Below are 21,450 nucleotides of genomic sequence, written 5' to 3'. Positions count from 1 at the left end.
CCCAAAGCTTCATATACCTGGGCAGAGAAGTAAATAGTCAACTAGATTAATCAAAAGAAATTAGAGGACGCATTGAAATAGCAAGATTTGATTTCATGAATATGCGTAAAATGCTCTGTAACCCCAAGCTATCAGTCTCAATAAGATTGAGAACACTAAAGTGTTATGTGTGGTCTTTATTACTATATGAGTGTGAGACCTGAACATTAAAACAGTATGACGTCAACAAATTAAATTCATTTGAAATGTGGATGTACCGCCGAATGCTAAGAATAAGCTGGACCAGCAGAACTACGAATGAAGAAGTACTGAGAGCAATGAACACATTCCCTCATCTGGTCAATACTATCAAAATTAGAAAAGCGTCATATCTAGGACACATAATGCGCCATAGGGAATTTGAGCAGCTCCAAGTAATATTAAAAGGCAAGATTGAAGGTAAAAGGGGCACAGGATGAAAGAAAAAATCTTGGCTACGAAACATCAGAGATTGGACCTACACAAAAGGAAATGAATTAATTCATCAAGCCCAGAATAGAGATAAATTTGCCATATTGATCGCCAACCTCAACGGAGAATTAAAAGGATATATATATTATATATATATATATATATATATATATATATATATATATATATATATACATATATATATATATATATATATATATATATATATATATATATATATATATATATATATATATATATATATATATATATATATATATATAAGTTCACCTTGTGTACGTAGACTTACAAAAAGCATATGACAGTGTACCCCTCAGTAAACTATGGTTAACCCTACAGCAAACCAACATTAAGCATGGTCTTATCAAAGCAGTCCAAAGTCTGTATAATGGAACGACTGCAAAAATTAAAACTGGATTAAGGATATCTGAGGGATTTAAGGTCACGAAAGGACTAAAGCAGGGTTGCTGTATTTCGCCTACCCTTTTCAAAATTTATCTGGAACTTTATATCCATTAATAAAACATGAAAAACACTTAATGACATTTTAATCATACTATTTTTGTTTTTTCTGTCTGTTCTCTTAGGATAAGTTAAAACACACCACTAAAACATGTTACAAACGGAGTTTTACTATCATTAACTAAATTTTAACATGTATTTTGTTCATTATTTTATATGGTATATTTTATATGTGTGTTATTAATGTTGAGTGTCATAGCTTTATATAAATAATCTCAACGACTATGTCTTGAAGAAGGAATAAAACAATTCCGAAAGCTAGACCAAAAGTCAAAAGAGTGTTTCTGTAACATCCCGGCCAAACTTTCTGACTGCAGACCTAATAAACTGTGTTGTTTGTTTATATCGACAGTCAATAATATCCAGTATTTCTTGTATATATATATATATATATATATATATATATATATATATATATATATATATATATATATATATATATATATATATATATATATATATATATATATATATATATATATATATATATATATATATATTTATATATATATATATATATTATATATATATATATATATATATATATATATATATATATATATATATATATATATATATATATATATATATATGTATATATATATATACCTATGTGTGCGAAGACAAGTGATATAGATGATCTGCCGTTAACAGTCTCGGAGGCATTACAACGTCCTGATGGAGCAAAGTGGAGAGAAGCCATGAGGGATAAAATCCAATATTTTCCTGACAACAATGCATGTGATGTGATAGATGTACCGGAAAATGGTAGTGTAATTGATAAAAAGTGGGTGTTTAAGTTAAAGTGTAATAGCGAAAATAAAGTTACATATCGCGCAAGATTAGTGGCTAGGGGTTTTAATCAACGAGAATATTATAGACTATACAGAAACTTTTGCTCCAGTGATAAGGCATTCTTTAAGGTTGCTTTTTTCACTTTTTGTAAAATTAGGTTTGGATATTACTCATTTAGATATTAAAACAGTATTTCTAAATTTTAATTTAAAAGAGAAAATATACATGCAATCACAAAAGAGTTTTGATTTGACAGATAACAAATGTGTAAAATCAAATAAGGCTATTTATTGGCTTAAACAGTCTTATAGGGCCTATAATGATGAAGTAAATAATGTTTTGGAAAATATTAATTATAAGAAATCAAAACATGAACCATGTATCTATATAAAAAGAGAAAATAATAAAATTACAGTTGTAGCAATATATGTCGATGTTTTTTTGTGTTCTCAAAAGATGTGTGACGTCCTCTCGTGGGAGTCACTATCCGGGTAGCTTTTAGACAGTCAGAGACAGAGTTCAAAATAAAAATAAAACTTTATTGTCTTCCTTAAATTAAATTGACAAAAATCTTACGTACATATTTACAATTTGGTTTAGTCTTCTCAGTACCTGGCCTATTTATTTAAATTAAGTTTGACCTTGTCATATAGAACTAGTCTTATCGGCAAGTGAGTGTGTATTTGAAATTTTACGGTAACGTTGTATCGATTTAATAACAGCGGACGATAGGTACAAAGAAAGGAAAGGAACTCAACACGTCCCTTAAGTGATTCGGGTTAATAGGACACTCCTCGACAGTCTCAACACGACTGCTTCAGAGTACGGGTAGTGAAGAGCTCAACACGCTCTTCGGGTAACGACGGTATGGGGGACGGAAACAACTTGTGAACTCAACACGTCCACAAGCCGGGGTAGGGAAGAAGAGAACCTTCAGTCAACACCTGTCGATTCTGTCTCTATGAGGAAATGTTGCGGTTTATATAGCGGAGCTGTGTAATTAGTTTTGCCTTTTCTACTGTCGATACACTCCTACTTCATGGGTTGGTTCGCGCGCACGCTGGTTTAACGGTGATGGCTTGGACTCATCGTTACACCCCCTCGTCCTGGGAAAAAAAATTTTGGAACAAAATTTTTTTATTTTTATTCCTTGCCAGGTACTTGGTTACCCTAAAAAAAAATTACAATACATCGAAATAAAAAATGTCCGCCCTAAAAAAAAAATATCGTCTTCTTAAAAAAAAAATCGTCTTCCTCTCTCTTAAAAAAAAACGTCTTCCTTCGTGGGGCTTCAATTATTGGTTTTTATCCTCAGCACCTGGTTTGGGAGTCTCAGTCTGTATTTTTTTCCTTTATGCTGCGGCGGAATTAGTGAGAGCAGCGGGATTGACACTGGAATTGACTGAACTTTCTGAATTTTTGTGATGCCCATGGTTGGTTCATCGAAAAGGTTTTTAAATTTGGAAATAGCCTTTATCAGGGGCTCGCAGCCTTTGCCCGGGGTGTTAGGTTTTGGTGTGTTCTCCAATGGTGATATTAATTCTGGAACGGTGTATGGTGGCGGCGTAACTGTGCCGTCCATTTCTATGTCACTGTAATATATTTCTAACGTGTCTGACATTATGTTTGAAGGTTACTGGTAAACTGTATTAAAATATACTGTCACTACTTGGTGTTGACTGTAAGTGCTTGGACTGATTAAGGAGTAGGGAAATCGGTAAATGCGGGTTTTAGGTCTTTGATATGAGCTGTTATTGTACGCTTTTTATCGTCGTATTTTAATTTGAATATTACATTAGAACACACTTTTGTTATAGTATATGGGCCTGAAAATTTCGGTGCTAATTTGGCGTTAAAATTTTTGGCAGCATTTGAGAGTTGGTATTCCCTTTTCATGACTTTGTCGTTTATTGTGGGTTTCCACTCTCTTCGTCGTAAGTTGTAGTAATGGCTTTGAGTTGTAAAAGCTTTTGCCAGGTTTGTACGTACTAGTTCGAATGTTTCTCGTAGTTTATGCCATTTTATGTTTTGATCGGTGTGTTGTGTGTCGTTTGGGGTTTTTACGACTTTACTTGGAATTTCTAGTTCGTGTCTAAAGTTCAGGAAGGCTGGGGAGAAACCCGTTGAATCGTGTTTAGCTGTATTATATGCGAATAGTAGTTCTGGAAGGCTCGTGTCCCATTTCTTATGGTTATTATCGCAGAACTGAGCTATCATTGTTTTGATTACTCTGTTTGTTCTTTCTACTGGATTATTCTGGGGTGAATATGGCGGAATGTTTCTTTTAGAAATCTGGAATTCGTCTAGCAACTTTCGTACTTCCCTGTTATCGTATGTTCTTGCGTTGTCTGATATTAGCTCTTTGGGTGATCCGAATCTCATAATGATTTTATCTTTTAAGTTCTGACAGACTGATTTTGCCGTTGCTGTTCTGATCGGTATGGCTTCGACCCATTTTGAAAAGGTGTCCTGGAATGTCATTATATATTTGTTTCCTTTGCTGGATGTTGGAAGGGGTCCTATGATGTCGGTTGAAACGGTGTGCCATGGATGTGGCGGAATTTGTGTAGATTGCATGCGGCCTGGAGTTAAGCTTTGTTGCGGCTTAAATTGCTGACAGTTCTTGCAGTTCCTGACGAACTTTGCGGCGTCTTTAAACATCCGTGGCCAGTAGTATTTTCTAGCTAGGCGGGTTATTGTTTTGGCTATTCCTGGATGTCCTGCGGTCGGTTGCTCGTGGTTTTCTGCCAGGAGTTGTCTCTTGTGGTTTGGGATGCATAGTTTCCAGGGGTTGGATACCTCTGTCTCTTTTAAATCGTATTTGTCCCAGAAGTGTCGATAGAGATGTCCATCTTTGATAGAGTAGTCTGGAAATAGTTGCGGATTTGTCTGGATTTTATTTAAAGCTTTATTGTACCATTCGTCGGGTTCTACATCTTCTACGTTTATTATGCAAACCAGATCTACTGGTTCTCTAGAGAGCGCGTCGGCCAGGACGTTCTGGGAGCCCTTTCTGTAAATGACATCGAAGTCAAATTGTTGCGGCAGCATTGCCCATCTAGCTATTCTACCTGTAGGGTTTTCCATTGTTTGTAAGTATCGTAGACTTTGATGATCTGTGATAATTGAAAATGGGTATCCTTCGATGTAGGGTTTCATCTTTTCTATACCGAAGATGATCGCTAGTAGTTCTTTTTCTGTAACGCTGTAATTTTTTTCGGCATTTGTTAGGGTTCGACTTGCGTAAGCGATGACTTGTTCCTGTCCTTCGTCGTTTGTTTGTACTAAAGCTACTCCTAAACCGTGGTTCGAAGCGTCAGATTGTAAAAAAATCTTTTCTGGAAGTCCGGGCAGATCAGTATTGGAGCTTATGTCAGTAGTAATTTTATTTTGTTAAATGCTTCCTCTTGGTCTCTGTCCCAAGTCCAATGTTGTTTTTTCTTTAGTAGCTTTGTTAAAGGGGCTGTAGTTCGTGAAAAATCTTTTATAAATCTCCTATACCATGAGATGATGCCCAAAAATCGGCGTAGTTGTTTAACGGTTTTTGGCGCGGGATATTCGACTATAGCTTTTGTTTTGTTGTCGTCCACTTTTATTCCCGTTTTGTTTACTACATGGCCTAAATAATTTATCTCTTCTTTGCAGAATTTACATTTGTCTATATTAATTCGTAGTTTGGCCTGCTGTAGTCTGTGAAGTACTTCTTTTAAGTTTTCCATATGTTCTTCGAACGTTTTCCCCAGTATTATTATGTCGTCTAAATAGGCGAATGCATGTGGTTCCATTTCTGGGCCGATTATTGTATCTAGTAATCGTTGAAAAGTAGCGGAGGCGGCGTGTAATCCGAATGGAAGTACTTTGAACTGGAATAGTCCTTTTCCTGGTGCTATGAAAGCGGTCAAGGGTTTGCTTGCTTCGGAAAGTGGTACTTGCCAATATCCATTTTTTAGATCTAACGTGGTAAAATATTTTGCAGAGTTTAACTTTTCTAGGATATGATTGATGTACGGTAATGGGTAGGCATCTTTTTCTGAGATGTCGTTGATTTTCCTAAAATCGATGCAAAATCTGTATCCGTTGTTATCCTTCTTTTTTACTAGGACGATGGGGGAACTGTACGGGCTATTAGATTTTTCTATCACGTTCTCTTCTAGCATCTTATCTATCTCATCGTTTGTGATCTTCTGCATTGCCGGGTTTCGGGGCCTGTATCTTTGTTTGATCGGTGTATTATGTTTGAGTTTTATTGTATGTTCGGTTAGATGTGTTGTTCCTTTAATTTGTTTAAATTTCTCCAATTCTGTTAGTAACAATTCCTGTAATTGTTTTTTTTCGGTATTGTTTAGTGTAGTACTGATGTCGAGCTGCTCTCGTTTCGGACTGTTCGTGAATTCCGGTATGTATGACGGAATATCTTCGGTCTGGTCGTCGGCCGCGGTATCGGTCGGTAGTTCGGTATATCTTCGGTCTGGTTGTCGACCGCGGTATCGGTCGGTAGTCGGTATATTTTCGGTCTGGTCTTCGACCGCGGTATCGGCCGGTAGTCGGTAGGTCGTTTTGTTATATATTTTGCTTCTCTGTTGGAGCGGATATCTTGCGGTTGGTGTTTCGTTGACCCTGGGATCGGTCGGTATTCGGTTATTGTTTGCATTGTACGATCTGGATCCGTGTTCTGTACTGGTTGGGTATTGTTCTCTCCTTCTTACGCGATTTCTATTTAAGATGTTTGATAAATCAAGGCCCCATCTTGTTATTTCATGCATTCCCAGTACTACTTCTGAAGCTAGGTTTGGTAAAAAATGTAGCTTGGCTTTTCTCCAAACGTTGTCTATGGAACATTTTGCTGTAAAACAGATTTCTATGTTGCTGGTTTTTCCATCTGCCAGCGTGATCTTTAAAGCTTTTCTGTCGCTTTTTGTTCCACATTGTTCCAATATTTTTTTACCTTTTTGTCCTATAAACGAATTTTGGGCTGTCTATTGCCCTGTGTCTATTAGTGCTCTTAACTTTTTACCGTTGCTGAACGTTATCGTTGTGTGGGGTCGTTGATCTGTATAGTGTGCGTAGCTGGAGGTTGTTAGGGAGGACTCTAAATGCTGACTGGGTTGCCTCCTTCTTGTCCAGTCCTGTTGGAGTTTTCCGCTGGGGCTTCTACATTGGCAGTTATTGGAAGTTGTTCCTTGGGTTCCGCAATGGCTGCAGAAGAGTACAGCGATAGCTCTGCAGTTTCTTCTATTGTGGCCTCTGCGGCCGCATCTCCAACAACAAGTCTGTCTGTCGAAATTCTGTATTTTGTTATTATGACTATTTGCCTGTATCCAGTCACATCTTGTATTGTTTCTGTTATATATTTCTTTTTGGACCATATCATATTCTTCCGCTAATCTGATTATGTCCTGTGTTGACGATACGTCTTGCCTCTTTATATACAACTTGTATTTCGGGTTCATATTGGTGTATATCCTGTTTAGTTCTTCTTGGTGATTGAATTCACCATGTCTTCTGATCATTGTTTGAATATCAATGATGTAGTCTCTTACACCTTCGTTGTTTCGTTGGAGTCGGTTCCGGATTTGAGCTTCCAGAGATTGCGTGAGAACGGAGGAAACGAAGAAATTGCGGAAATCTTGTTCGAAGTCTTTTAATTCGTTCCAATATTTATTATTGTTTCTGTACCATAGTAATGCTTTCCCGTTTAATGTTCCTGGTAGAGCTTGTAAAACGTGGGTGTCTTGTAGGCCGTAAGCTGTCTGGAGTTCTTTCAACCGTTCTATGAATTCTACTGGGTCTCTTGAACCGTCAAAGTGTGACCCCCATTTGAGTACTATTTCCATCTTTCTTTGTCTGTCTTCCATCTGGTTTTCTTCTATTTCCTCTGCCTTGATGATCGCAACTAATCTCGCTCTTAGCTCGCTGAAATTCCCTTCCGTCGGCTGTTCTCTGTTTGTTAATTCGGCTATAAGTTCGTCTTTGTTTAATAGGTACACCCAACTAATCTTCGACGTTTCCGGAGCGTCTGTCATTTTTGAACTGTGAATCACCCTGTCTTTGATTAAAATTTGAAATGTAGTACTGTCTCATGAAAATAAAATTCGGAATTCGGTCGGTATTATTGTTTAAAACGTATTTTTCTGCTCGGGCGCCATTTGTGACGTCCTCTCGTGGGAGTCACTATCCGGGTAGCTTTTAGACAGTCAGAGACAGAGTTCAAAATAAAAATAAAACTTTATTGTCTTCCTTAAATTAAATTAACAAAAATCTTACGTACATATTTACAATTTGGTTTGATCTTCTCAGTACCTGGCCTATTTATTCAAATTAAGTTTGACCTTGTCATATAGAACTAGTCTTATCGGCAAGTGAGTGTGTATTTGAAATTTTACGGTAACGTTGTATCGATTTAATAACAGCGGACGATAGGTACAAAGAAAGGAAAGGAACTCAACACGTCCCTTAAGTGATTCGGGTTAATAGGACACTCCTCTACAGTCTCAACACGACTGCTTCAGAGTACGGGTAGTGAAGAGCTCAACACGCTCTTCGGGTAACGACGGTATGGGGGACGGAAACAACTTGTGAACTCAACACGTCCACAAGCCGGGGTAGGGAAGAAGAGAACCTTCAGTCAACACCTGTCGATTCTGTCTCTATGAGGAAATGTTGCGGTTTATATAGCGGAGCTGTGTAATTAGTTTTGCCCTTTCTACTGTCGATACACTCCTACTTCATGGGTTGGTTCGCGCGCACGCTGGTTTAACGGTGATGGCTTGGACTCATCGTTACAGATGAAAGTGAAACAAGTAGACAGAAAAATTAGCTGAAATGTAAATTTTTTATTAAAAATTTGGGTAGAATTAAGGAGTGTTTAGGTATCTAGCTGGAAAGCAGAATATATGGCCTTGTCAGAGACTTTTCTCTTAGAGGTTTGCTGTTGACTGGACATGTGCAGTATACTTTTCACTTTCCTCACTCAAAGGAATTTGTAGACGAAGAAAGCTTTGGATAGATCAATTAAAGGAATATATTTGGGATTTTTGAGTTTGCTGAAAATATTATTTATCTGGGAAATAGGATAGGCATTCCGATTAGTAGTGATACTATTCTGTTTTTGACCGTCAAAAAAAAAACTCTAAAAAATCCACCCTTCTTCTTCGTTAGCAACAAAGAACTACAGTAGGATAAAGTAGAAGGTCCAATAATATACAGGTCCAACTAAAGATCTATTTCTTTCTCACAATCTACTTGAATGGGGTACTGATATTGTCTAAATGGTGTTAAATCTCCCACTTCAATAGTGCGAGAAAAGAAAAGTATGAGATTTAGAGATCGTACTCTGTAATTACTATTGTTCTGAGATAGATAAACTATCAAAGTTATGAATAGAACTTAAAATAGATATACTAAAAAAAAATATAGAAACAAAAGAGTCAGGATAATTTATTGTCCTATTAAAATTGTTTAAGAATTCCATATCAAGAATTATGGAATTCTAAAGTGAAGGAATTATATAGAATATAATCTGTTCACTTATATCATCGACTGTAACTTTAGTTTTCAATTTTTTTGTAATAAAGCTAAACAAGATTGTCCTAAAATTTTAGTAGGAAGATAAGATTGATTATTATTGCATTTCTTAAGGAATAAGCATAATAATAGCAATAAGCAGTCATGCAATAAGGAATTTAAATCAAAACAATTATTATCTGATCGCTAAGATTGTCGAACAGATAATAAAATTGGACTATTATCTATATTAATAAAATCAGAAGATAAAGATATAGAAACAAAATCGTCCTTTTGATTTTTAGTAGAACCTGGTATATTTAATGGAACCTATTCACTGTTATTGTTACGTTTATTATTAAATTGTGGAGAAAAATCTATGAACGGTAATCAGTGTTTAATTGAATCAGGCAAATATAACATCGCACGTCTGGAAGTTATTTTTTTACTGATTTTGTGCGGTGAGTTATTTTTTTTATAGAAACGCCCTTCCCTTTTTAACTGGAAGACGTTTTTGGGATTTTGGAAGTTCTTAAACCTCTTTTCCTAACACTTACGGCAATTAGATTTTAACGTATTTTAACAACTGTGACAAAAAATACGAATCCGAAGGATTCTGCATTCAAAGAATCTATGGATAGACTTATGAGAGTTTATAGATAGACTTATGAGAGACTAACCACTGATAAATTAACTAAAGAAACATTATGTTTAGTGCTTTTATGCTGCAAAGAACGACTTACAGAAGAGTTATGGATATTAGAGAAGTCAGAGAACGTTTGCATTTTTCTGTAAGATTATCAATACTATTAATGTCCACTGCGGGAACAAGAAATGTACATAAACTGTCTTTCTACGCAAGAAAAAATGGGTGACATCTCAATGAAGTCAGCCAAGAATATGTCAACAATACAGCGTTGAACTATCATTTGACATCACGGATGTCAAGCCCAAGAAACCATCCAATGACTCAGTAGAAAATATTAAATACCAGGAATTAGCCAACAAACTGGGTCTTCTCCAAACCGACCATCTCACTTATTATTAATACTTTCCTGACATAATGATTGAAAACAACAACCGTAAGTTGTTCGAGACTGCATCGAGACCGCATTTTGCTCACAGACTAACCAGTAGCCCCTAAAAGACCGGATTTAATACTAGTTAATTAATATACTAGGCAAACAACACTGATAGATTTGACGGTACATAACAATATTATTCTGCGTGTTAAATACAACGAAGAGATTACCAAGTATAGAGATCTAGAAATACAAACAAGGAGACAATGGAGAATGGAAAGTACCTAGACTGGTGTTATTCCGAAAACCTCTGAGAAGACGTAAAACAGCTGGGTCTAAGCAAACATCTGTTTAAAATCATGCATACGATAATACCGCTCACTAGAAGCTATTTAGTTCCCCATTTCTCAGGACGCCAGACACAGAGTATATCTAGGGTGCACCGAGGTATACGCTAATTTGCTACTGTTGCCAGAAGTGACCAATCACGACGCAGATTGTCACTCTGGCCGGCCAATCACAGTTTTATTACCTGCGCTGTCATTGGCCTTCTGGCAAAAGATCGCTGCTAAATTGCAAATTCAAAGTGTATCAAAAGGCAATACATCAGGATCTAGTCGACTTACACTACTAGCCCCGCTAGATCTTGTTGACCGAGTGCCATTTGCAAATTCAACGTTTAATATTATTACCCAAGAGTGAACCCTTGAGAGAAGACTTCGTTTTTGAAGAAGGCTATTCGACTACGAAGCATCCACAAGAAGGTGTAGGAACCGGAGTAGCGACTGTTATTCATCACGTGGACATTTTGAAATGTGGGTTATTTATTAAAATTATTTATCTAGAACAGACAAAACTGTGACATGGTAGAATAAGATAGATATCACACTAGTGCTTTCTGTTGTAGATAAACAATTTAAATAAATAACACACATTTTAAAATATACCTCTTCAACAAATATAAATACCTTTTAAATAATATAACATCACATTTAGTTTTCAACAAACAATTTACATAATACCTACATTCCTAGCCTAGTTGTTATTATCTTTCCCCTCAAGAACTATCCCTTTACTCGTTAAATAGTTGCAGTATAACCGATAATCACCTGCCACCAGTTTACCATATCGGATCTTTAAACTATGTTTTCTTCAAAATTTAACAATAATCCTTGTAACGGTATGTACATAATATTTATTTAATTTTGATTTTACTAAATCATTTTTCACTTAATTTTTTATTTAATCAATTTAAATTTATATTTAACAATCGCATACATAACATATTAGTATCTATAATTGTTATATATTCTGTACCACACAGCACCCTAATACGGGTTATTATATTTTCACATTTAGTTTACGATGTATCGTTGACCCAAAGATGCATAGCAAATTGTAGTATGCGCAATCGATCATTGGTGGTAGAATAAATTGATTGAGAGTAAATCTTATTCTTATTTTTCTTTACCTATTTGGAATCTAAGTAATTTATTTATATTTTTAAAATTTAAATTTTCTAAGTGAAAGTTTTGAACGCAGCTTTTATTTTTAGGTCTGCTGTTTTAAACTAAGGACCATAAGGCAGTTTAGAACAGTGCAAAGGCTTATTTAAATCTTATTTCCACACGAACGATACCTTTGATTTATTAGAAAACATTTCCCTCAATCTGTGCAAGAAGATTGCCGGCACAAAGATCTGGTCTTTTGTAGATCTATCTTGAATCCAATCATTTGTTATTCACATGTACATTTGGATGACTGTATAAAGTGTTAAAACTATTTTGCACACATTCAACTTGTTATTCAACTAAGTTACTGAAATTGATATTAAAAAAGTCACAACTGTTTAAGGAAACAATTTAATTTCTATTTGAAAAAGTTTTGTACAAATCAATGTTAATAACAAAAACCAGGGCCATTAGGTGGCTGAGCTGCAATGCCTCGTCTGTTCATTCTACATGTATGTTCCTCCAGTCGCCTTCTTACTTCGTCTTCATCGTATTTGTCTTCCCATTGTGACCAAAGTTTTTCAGCAACGGCTGAAGTTCTTGGCCATACTCTTGAAATTACATTGTATTGGTTTACGACCTCCCCCCACATGCAAGCTTCACCTAAAAACATTTAAATATTTCTAAAGTAGTTACCTGTTAACTAAGCCAAATATTTGTACAAATAGTAATTTAAAATAAAGAGTTTAGAGTAAACTTAAAGAAGAAACACCCAAAAGAAACAATTCTGTATTTTTTCTTAGTCAAACAAATATGCTATCCATAGAAAACAGTCACATAAAAATACAAGGTCACTCGCGTCTGGTCCGGTCTGGCCTTAGCCCATCAAGAGATTTATAACAGGCAAATAATACTAGTTAATACCACATACCAAACGTCTGGCATTATTTTGTTATGGACAAAACTTTTGTTATGGCTCCTAAAAGAAAAGCATTTACTTTAGAAGAAAAAATTAACATCCCTAAAGATGTTGAGAACGGTAAGAAGAAAGCAGAAGTTTGTCGTGAACGAGGAATTTCAAGTTTCACTTTATCTACCATGCTCAAAAATAAACACAAGATTTTGAAGCAGGTTCGTCTTTTCCGGTAAATCGAAAAAACTACGTGCCGCAACTAATAAAGAACTCGATAATGCAATGGTCAAATGATTTACCGTAAATAGAGCTGCGAATGTTCCAGTAAGTGGACCACTGCTTGAAGAAAAAGCAACATAGTTTTCGCAGGCGCTAGGTGGTGATGAGAATTTTAAAGCATCGAGTGGGTGGACGAGCCGTTTTAAGGCCAGGTACGAAATTACATGTGGAATAATTTGCGGTGAAGCGAAGTGTGTTTCCAAAGAAGTTACCGACAACTGGTTAAAGTCATGGACTACAATAAGACAAAATTACAGTGACGATTATGTTTTCAATGTCGACGAGCTGGGACTTTTTTTTTTAAACTTACTCCAGATAAGACCCCCTCAAATTCAAAAATGAACGTTGTATAGGTTGCCAGTTATCAAAAGAAAGGGTAACTGTACTCGCGTGTGCCAACATATCCGGTTCCGAAAAAAGGAAGTTAGTTGTCATTGGGAAATCTCAAAAGCCACGATGTTTCAGAGGTATGAATCGGCTTCCTGTTTCATATAAATTGAATAAAAAATCATGGATGACAGTAGAGATTTTTAGTGGAGAACTTTTAAAGTGAAACAGGGAGTTGGGACATCGAAAGATTCTTTTAATTGTTGACAATTGTACAGCCCATCTGAAAGTTAAGGGTTTAAAAAACATTCATTCATCATTTGTTTTACCCCAAATTGCACATCTGTTCTGCAACCGATGAATCAGGGCATCATAAGGTCCCTGAAAAGGATTTATTAAATTATTAAATAAAAAATTAATTTAACGAATTCCGGATTAGTTAATTATTAAATAGTTTTTTAAACTATTTAAATATAAAAAAATTAAATATTTATATAATTTTATTTTTGTTAAATACAAAATTAATTTAATGAATTCCGGATTTGTTGTTTAAAATTTTTTTCTAGTGGCTAGTATTCAACAAATTTTATTACTTTTTATTTGAAAAAAAGTTTTATTTGAAAGCCTGAATCCTTGTATATACGTAAAGAAATTCAATATTTAAAACTTTTTTTTGTAGGCTCTGCCTAATTTTGAAAATTTATAACATTTTTTCAAAAATTTAGATTGAAAAAATATTTTTCAAAAACTACTTTTGATTGATTGTACCGAAATTTTGTGTAGGGTTTTTTGTATTAAAAAGATTTTCTGCGCAAATGTTGAAGGTTCTATTAATAAATATATAACGAATAGGGTTTACAAATAAATTTCGACAAAACGAAATATTTATGCATTGGGGGACAATTGGTATTAGAAGAAAATGATGAACAAGAAAGAAACAAGAGCTTGCACGGAATATAACTATTGCTAAAGTAAAAACCTCACAGTATACTGAATATAAAGGCCCAATCACAATTATTAAAAGTATTACGGTCTACGACAGTAAAGTGTAGCCTTTAAAATCAAAGATGGAAAAAATTACATGAAACATAAAAAACAAACAGTTGGTGGTATGGACATATACAGAGCATGGATAGAGATATAATCCTAAAGCAAGTACTGAGATGGAAACAAGGAAGACCAAAAAAAGTGGAAAACTTAAAAAACTAAAAAAAAAGAAGACCAGGAAGAACCAGTTTGACTTATCGAGGTGGAAGCTGAAAATCGGTGGACGTTGCAGAAACTTGTAAACCGATACCTATATAATGATAATTTTGCTGACTCGTCAATATTATATCCATTCAACAATTAATATTTTAAAGTTATTTATTTGTCATATTTTAGTCATTAGAGTTTAACTTAATTTCACACTATAATATATAATACAGAAAATGAAAAATTGATTGAAAGTGGCTGCTCTGAAACATATTGACTGATTTTATTAATACCAGACCGATACACCCAGGAACATTTACAAGTTATATTTGCTTACCTCCCTTTACTAAAGACCGCAATATAGGATCGTCTGTAAAAGAGTGAGGATCACAATCATAAAATTTTAACCAATCTCCTCCACTTTTGATATTGTCTAGATACCAACATGAAGAAAGGATACCGTGCCTGTTGGAAGTTGTAACCTGAAATAAAATATCTAGCATTTATTTATTTCACTACGTTACCCATATGATATACAGGTTTGTACCAAGTCAAGAACATCACAATTATTTAAAAGTAAGTAAAAACATATAGAACGTATTTGAACATAAAAACAATAATAAAGTTCACAGATATTTCACAAAATTGTTCATAATACGTAGGTAAGTATTTTAACAGCTACCTATGTTAAAAGATATGAGATTGATGAGTATTTTTAATTCATTTCAATAAAACTTTAAATAGTCAATGTATTTCTCCACTGAATAAAAACAGTATGAACAATTATTACTGATGAAGTTGAACAAATAAAACTTAATACTATGCACTGGTTAAATCAGCTGAAATAAACATGTTTCTTTTATAGATTTTGGAACACTGTCAAAACGGTTTGTAACACTAAGAATATCTTTTAGATTTCCTTTTTAAGTTGTGTTTTCTTTTAGAAGAGTCATGCTGACATTATCACGTGTTTGATGAAAAGGAGAGTATTGCAATCATGGCATACTGGGGGGTTTTCTGATGCTATAAGGTATCCATGTGTTAGATGTGCATGCCTTATTCGTAGTCGGTGAATAACTGATTTTTATTTCCTGTTCATAGAAGATATAATATTAAGGTGAGAAAGTTGGGTTGAACGTGATGCAGCTTAGGACCTCTTTAGTTGGACTTAGTTGGATTTCTTTAAAGGCTGTCAAAAGAACATGCTGTTTTAGCGGCCTGGTCTTCGTTTTCATTTCCCAATATACCAACATAGGATGAAGTCCAGATCATTCTGACTATTATATTAGCAGAATATAGTTGATTACAGAATTATGTATGACCTGGACTAGTGAATTTTCGGAGAATATGCATCTTATGAAATGCATCGAGGAAAGAGAATCAATACAAATGGTTATTGTTTTGCTTTCATTTGAAGTAGGGTAGATTGAAGTCTTTAATGCCTGAAATATTCCATATTATTCTACGGTGTAAATACTAGAACTTCTAGGTAGTCTAACAAAGCTTACTGTCATCGTCATTGTGAACACAGCGCAGCGACAACACTCTTCATTCTTGGACGCACCGGTGTATAAAATTTCATCAAATTATGTTGAGTTGAGGATGTTTTGAAAGGATTATCTGAGAATTGAGTGCTGTTTTTGTTTTATTGAATCTGCATATATCAGTATTGATTATTGGAAGATTGTACATCCATGAAGCTATTTTGGGGGTATAAATAGTAGTAGTATTTGAAAGGTTGATGAAATCTAATAAAAGAGATGATACTTATGGTAATATGAGTGTGTGATTGGATGCATTTGCTAGGGGATTTATTAGATTTATTATGCTCTATGTCATTTATTATATTTACTACTGGGTTGCTTGGGTTTGCTGATATTCTTACAAAGTATGAAAGTAGGAGTTGCCACCTTCTTACATGAAGTGGTGACTCTGAAGATTTAACACTTTCAGCAGAGCTTGATTTAAAAACACCGAGACATAGTCGTAGGCATGTATTTTATATCGTGTTTAAAGACTTTACTAAGGAGCTACTAGATGCCATATAAATAATACTGCCCTAGTCTAGTTAGAGCGGATTAACGCTCTATATATTTTAAGGAAAGATTCTTCGTAAGCTCTTCAAGAGTAGTAGTCAAGAGATTTAAGTAAATTAATTCTTTGGGCACAGTTCCTGACACATTCCTTTAAGTTCCTGAATATGCTTTCTGCAGATAAGCTTTTTATCAAAGGTGACACCAAGAAGTGTCAAATAGTTAACTATTTGTAAACGAAATCTGTCTAGAGTAAAGTATTTTATTTCGTTAGTGACATCATACAAGTTTAAAGGTATAACTTTTGCTTTTTTTTTGGTGTTAGATATTTTTCACTAACTTTTTTATATTTATTCACTATAACAATTTTGATCATTTTCAAATTTGTTTTAAACGTAAAAATCTTTGTTTGCAGTAAAAAAGGAGCTGCCTAATTTTTTATTTTCCAAATTTCGAGAAGGCATTTTAACTTGATACCGCCCTGAATCCGAAATCCGCGTAGTCGTTTGGAAAAGTGTCTCTGCAATTTTTTGTTTATCAATATGAGACTGCGTGAATGTAAGTTCTTCGAATTCCCAAAATTTTTCTAACATTGTGTAGATTTTTGCATTGTTTTCTTCTTCTTTATCTTGTATATAATGCGTATTTTCTATTCATTAGCGTAGGGAGATTAGCCCCTAGTTCGATTATTTAAGTTGAAAATACAAATTCGCGCCAATTAATAAATCAATATTATTAGGTTCCCAGAAGTAGGGATCCGCTAAATCGCCTTTTATCTCTAGTGGAATTTGAAAATACTGCGGATTTAACGGAATTTGTGGCAAATTTCTAGTGAGTTTGTCTATTATTGAACAAGAAACATTAAATATTTTGAAAGGGTGTACTTGGGAATGTATGTTTATATCAATAATTTCACTACTTTTTGTTACAATGTTATTTCTTAGACCAAAAATATTTAATTTTTGAAATCTTGTGTCGTACTGTAATTTTTGGGCCAAATTTTTTGTGACAAAACTTTGCATACCGCCTGAGTCCAACAAAGCCTTAATTATTAAAGGTTGATTGTCTCGCGTGTAAAGTTTATGATGTAGAACTGGTTGGTTCCATCTGAAGATTAATAGGGAAATTTTCATTTGGAGTAATATTATTAGCCACAATATTATGTTTAGTGCTATTAGGATTAGAATTATGACTATGTGAGTTTTCGCTTTGTTGTAAGAACTACGTGGAAAATTAGAAGGAGTGTGGGTTCGGCCTTGCGATTGATATTGCTGCTGACCATTATTGCCTAAATGGAGTAAAGAATTATAATTTTTTGTGCATACTTGACACCTGGACAAAGATTTACAGGAAGATACGATATGCAAACTACTTAAACAATTAAAACATAACGATTTGGCTTTAACAAATTTATGTCTTTCCTGTAGAACTAAATTTAAAAATTGTTGACATTTATATATCTGATGCGTGCCCTCTTTGCAAAAAATACATGATTTACTATAAGAGAGCGTTTCACGTTAAGAAAATAACATTGTGGAGATAGGGCCATGTATTTCTTATGGACGATAGAAACGCGACGATGCCACGATGAACACAAGCAGGAGTCAGGGCTGTATAATTTGTATTTTAGTTTCCACAGACATGAATTAAATTAATGTTTTTTAACGTAATTGGCCAAAAGTGCCCATTCGAAACAAGAGATGAAAAGTAGGGAAAATGATTTTAATTAAATAAATAGTATTTACAAAAGATAATTTTATTTTATCTTATTTTAATTATAGTAACGACAGTTTATTTGTTTTTCGGTAAGAATACCATATACCATGAATCATAGAAATCAGTAGAAAATATTGCTTAGTTAAATCATGCACTTTGTCGGCTATTAAAGATTTTAAAGCAATAAACGAACCGATTGGAACGCATATATCTAATTACTAATTGCAACTTAAAATAATACTGTGTGCGTATGTCAGCGATTTTATGTCGTTCCCTGAGACTAAATAATGATAATAAGGCTTTGTGGTTCTTCAGTTGTTATTCTGACTTTACAGTTAAATGTTACACTTTGTCGGCTATTAAATATTTAAAAGCAAATAAACGGACCGCTTGGAACGCATATATCTAATTACTAATTGCAACTTAAAATAATACGGTGTGCGTATGTCAGCGATTTTATGTCATTCTCTGAGACTAAATAATAATAATAAGGCTTTGTGGTTCTTCAGTTGTTATTCTGACTTTACAGATAAATGTTAATTGAAAATGGAAATTCAAAAATTAAGCCAAGGGAATATCTTGGACATCCGTGCAAAACATATTGTTTTAAATGTATTTAATTATCATCTAAACTTAAGAAGTGGTGAAAGTGTTAGAAGTTTAACCCATAAAGTAAGTGCTATGACAGGAGTAAGTTTTAGTACTATTTTTAAAATCCGCAAAGAAGCTGCGGAATGAGGACTAATGCCCATAAAAAAAAACAAGAAAACGTACCAAAAGTAGAGTGAACAACAGAAAGTTCACTTACGATGCAGTAGTTCATACGCGACTACGTGCCATCGTGCATAGTTTTTTCTTTAAAAATTTACCGCCGACATTGAACAAAGTTTTTGCACTGGTTAAAAAAGACAAAGATTTAGCAAACATGTCACGCACAACAATGTGGAGAATACTCCATGAAATGAACTTTGTTTTTTGCAAACGAGGAGTAAAGTCAAGCATGATTGAAGGGCCCGATATTCTAAAATGGAGGCATCAGTATTTTCGTGAAATAAAAAAATTTCGTTCTCAAGGATACACCGTCGTTTATTTGGACGAAACTTGGGTGAATGTTGGACATAGTGTTTCCAAAGAATGGAAGGACCTCTCAGTGACTTCAACCAGGGATGCGTTTGTTAAGGGGTTGTCAACAGGCCTAAAACAGCCGACACAACGAGGCCCCCGATTTGTTATAGTGCATGCAGGTAGCGAATTGGGCTTTGTAGAAGATGCTGCTTTTTGGTTTTTAGTTAAAAAAAAAACTCAGCGGACTATCATGATGAGATGGATGGTCCTATATTTGAACAATGGTTTAAGGAAAAGCTGCTTCCTAATCTTCCAGAGAAAAGTGTTGTGGTGATGGACAACGCTTCGTACCATTCGAGGAGAGAAGAAGCGATTCCGACACAAGCCTTCAATAAAGATCAAATTAAGACGTGGTTGCTGGAGAAAGATGTCTTTTTTGAAGAAGATTATTTAAAATCAGAGCTCATGGAAGTCGTAAACACATACAAAGAAAAATACATAAAATATAAAATCGACGAGATGTGCAAAGAGAAAAATGTTGCCATTCTGAGACTACCTCCATACCATTGTGAGTTAAATCCAATTGAAATGGTATGGAGTCAAGTCAAAAGACATATTGCCTCACACAACACAGAGTTTAAGGCCGCCGCTATGGAACAATTAATAAGAAATGCATTTGGTGTAGTTACAGTGGAAAACTGGAAAAACTATTGTAAACTGGCTATTAAGGAAGAGCAAAAATTTTGGGTTATTGATGGGTTGATGGACGAGATTGATCCTGTGGTAATAAATGTGACGGTTGACAGTGACAGTAATGAAAGTGATAGCGATGATAGAGAAAATGAGGATGATGTTAATATGCAGTGAGTGAATTATGTGATAGTGTGCAAATCGACGGACACAAAGTGCCAAATCCGAAAAGTCTTATAGTGAAGTGACTAGTGATAAGTGTAGTAGTGTCTGGGGACTCAGGAGACTGAAACCTCGGAAGCCCTAAAGAAGACATCAGAGAGGATGTCGAAAGCTCGGCCCAATGGATATCGACGCGGTTCAACCCGGAAGACTGGTGAGTTTAATATTAATTTTTATCATAGTATTAATCTTAGCTCTAGGTTTAATATATATATATATATATATATATATATATATATATATATATATATATATATATATATATATATATAATTTCGGTATCGCGTCGATTGAAATAAATCAGTGCTTTGTTTATTTTCATTGGAGAACCATCTCTAAATGAAGCCAAACGTTCGTTTAAATTTTTTTTAATCTTCGTATCTATGAATATGAACATCATTTTTTGCAGAGTTTGTGTTTTTTGTTTTTTTTTTTGTTAAGTTAGTTTTAAATAATGAGTAAAGTTTACAGTAGATATATAATAACATCGATAATATACTACATATTAGTTGTAAGTTATGAACTATTAACATCTGTATTTCTTATAAACTCTATGTCATCTGTTTATATTTTAGAGAACTGATGAAGCTTTAGATATATAAAGCGAAACGTTTTCGATAAACTTATGAAGTAGTTGACTTCTTTTTTTATTTGCCAACCTGAATGACCGATTAAACCTCTGAATTCACTAGTTGAATACTTTATTTTAGATTAATTTAATTTAATTAGTAATAATATAATATATATAAATAATAGTAATTTAATTTTTTTACTCTTTCGCTGTAATCTTTCGTTTCATTAGTAATGATTCACCCTGTATACAAGGAAAACATTTTATGTATGCAATTGTTGTTATTACTTACATGAAAATAAAATTAAAGCTGCACTTGTTTTTTTAGTTATATCTTATTTAAAGCGTTAATCAATATGTAATGTTAAACAATAGTAAAATATAACTATTTTTATTAGACCTATAATAAATGCATACCCATATCTGTCTATTAAAGAAACAGGTATTGATAATGCATTATTTTGTATTCAACTATACATATCCTTTTATTAGTGAAATTAATTAACTACAAGTACACAGTGCTGAATACGGCTCTGATTACAATGAATCATAATCGACAATCTAATAAACCGCATGCCTAAGAGTTTTGGCAACACTGATCTCCATAAGCCTAATGTTATTTTCTTAACGTGGAACGCTAATAAAAATTTGTAACATGACGAGATTCCGGAACATT

The 21,450-nt window shown here is 34.2% G+C and overlaps 1 protein-coding gene across 1 annotated transcript in view; it reads right to left on the bottom strand.

Moving 5' to 3' along the window:
- Positions 1 to 12,157: 12,157 nt before the first annotated feature.
- The window catches only part of LOC140439706 (beta-hexosaminidase subunit alpha-like), a 60,815-nt gene continuing 51,522 nt past the window's right edge, over positions 12,158 to 21,450 (bottom strand). Inside the window, exons 8-9 of the mRNA XM_072529796.1 lie at positions 14,815 to 14,959; positions 12,158 to 12,427 (exon numbers count right to left, since the gene is read on the bottom strand). Of these exons, the coding sequence (XP_072385897.1) occupies positions 12,213 to 12,427; positions 14,815 to 14,959 (360 nt within the window). The 3' untranslated portion in view covers positions 12,158 to 12,212. The remainder of the gene's footprint in view (positions 12,428 to 14,814; positions 14,960 to 21,450) is intronic.

The sequence above is a fragment of the Diabrotica undecimpunctata genome, chromosome 4 (genome assembly GCF_040954645.1).
Source record: "Diabrotica undecimpunctata isolate CICGRU chromosome 4, icDiaUnde3, whole genome shotgun sequence".
NCBI lineage: Eukaryota > Metazoa > Arthropoda > Insecta > Coleoptera > Chrysomelidae > Diabrotica > Diabrotica undecimpunctata.
This window is presented reverse-complemented; position numbering and strand designations above follow the sequence as displayed.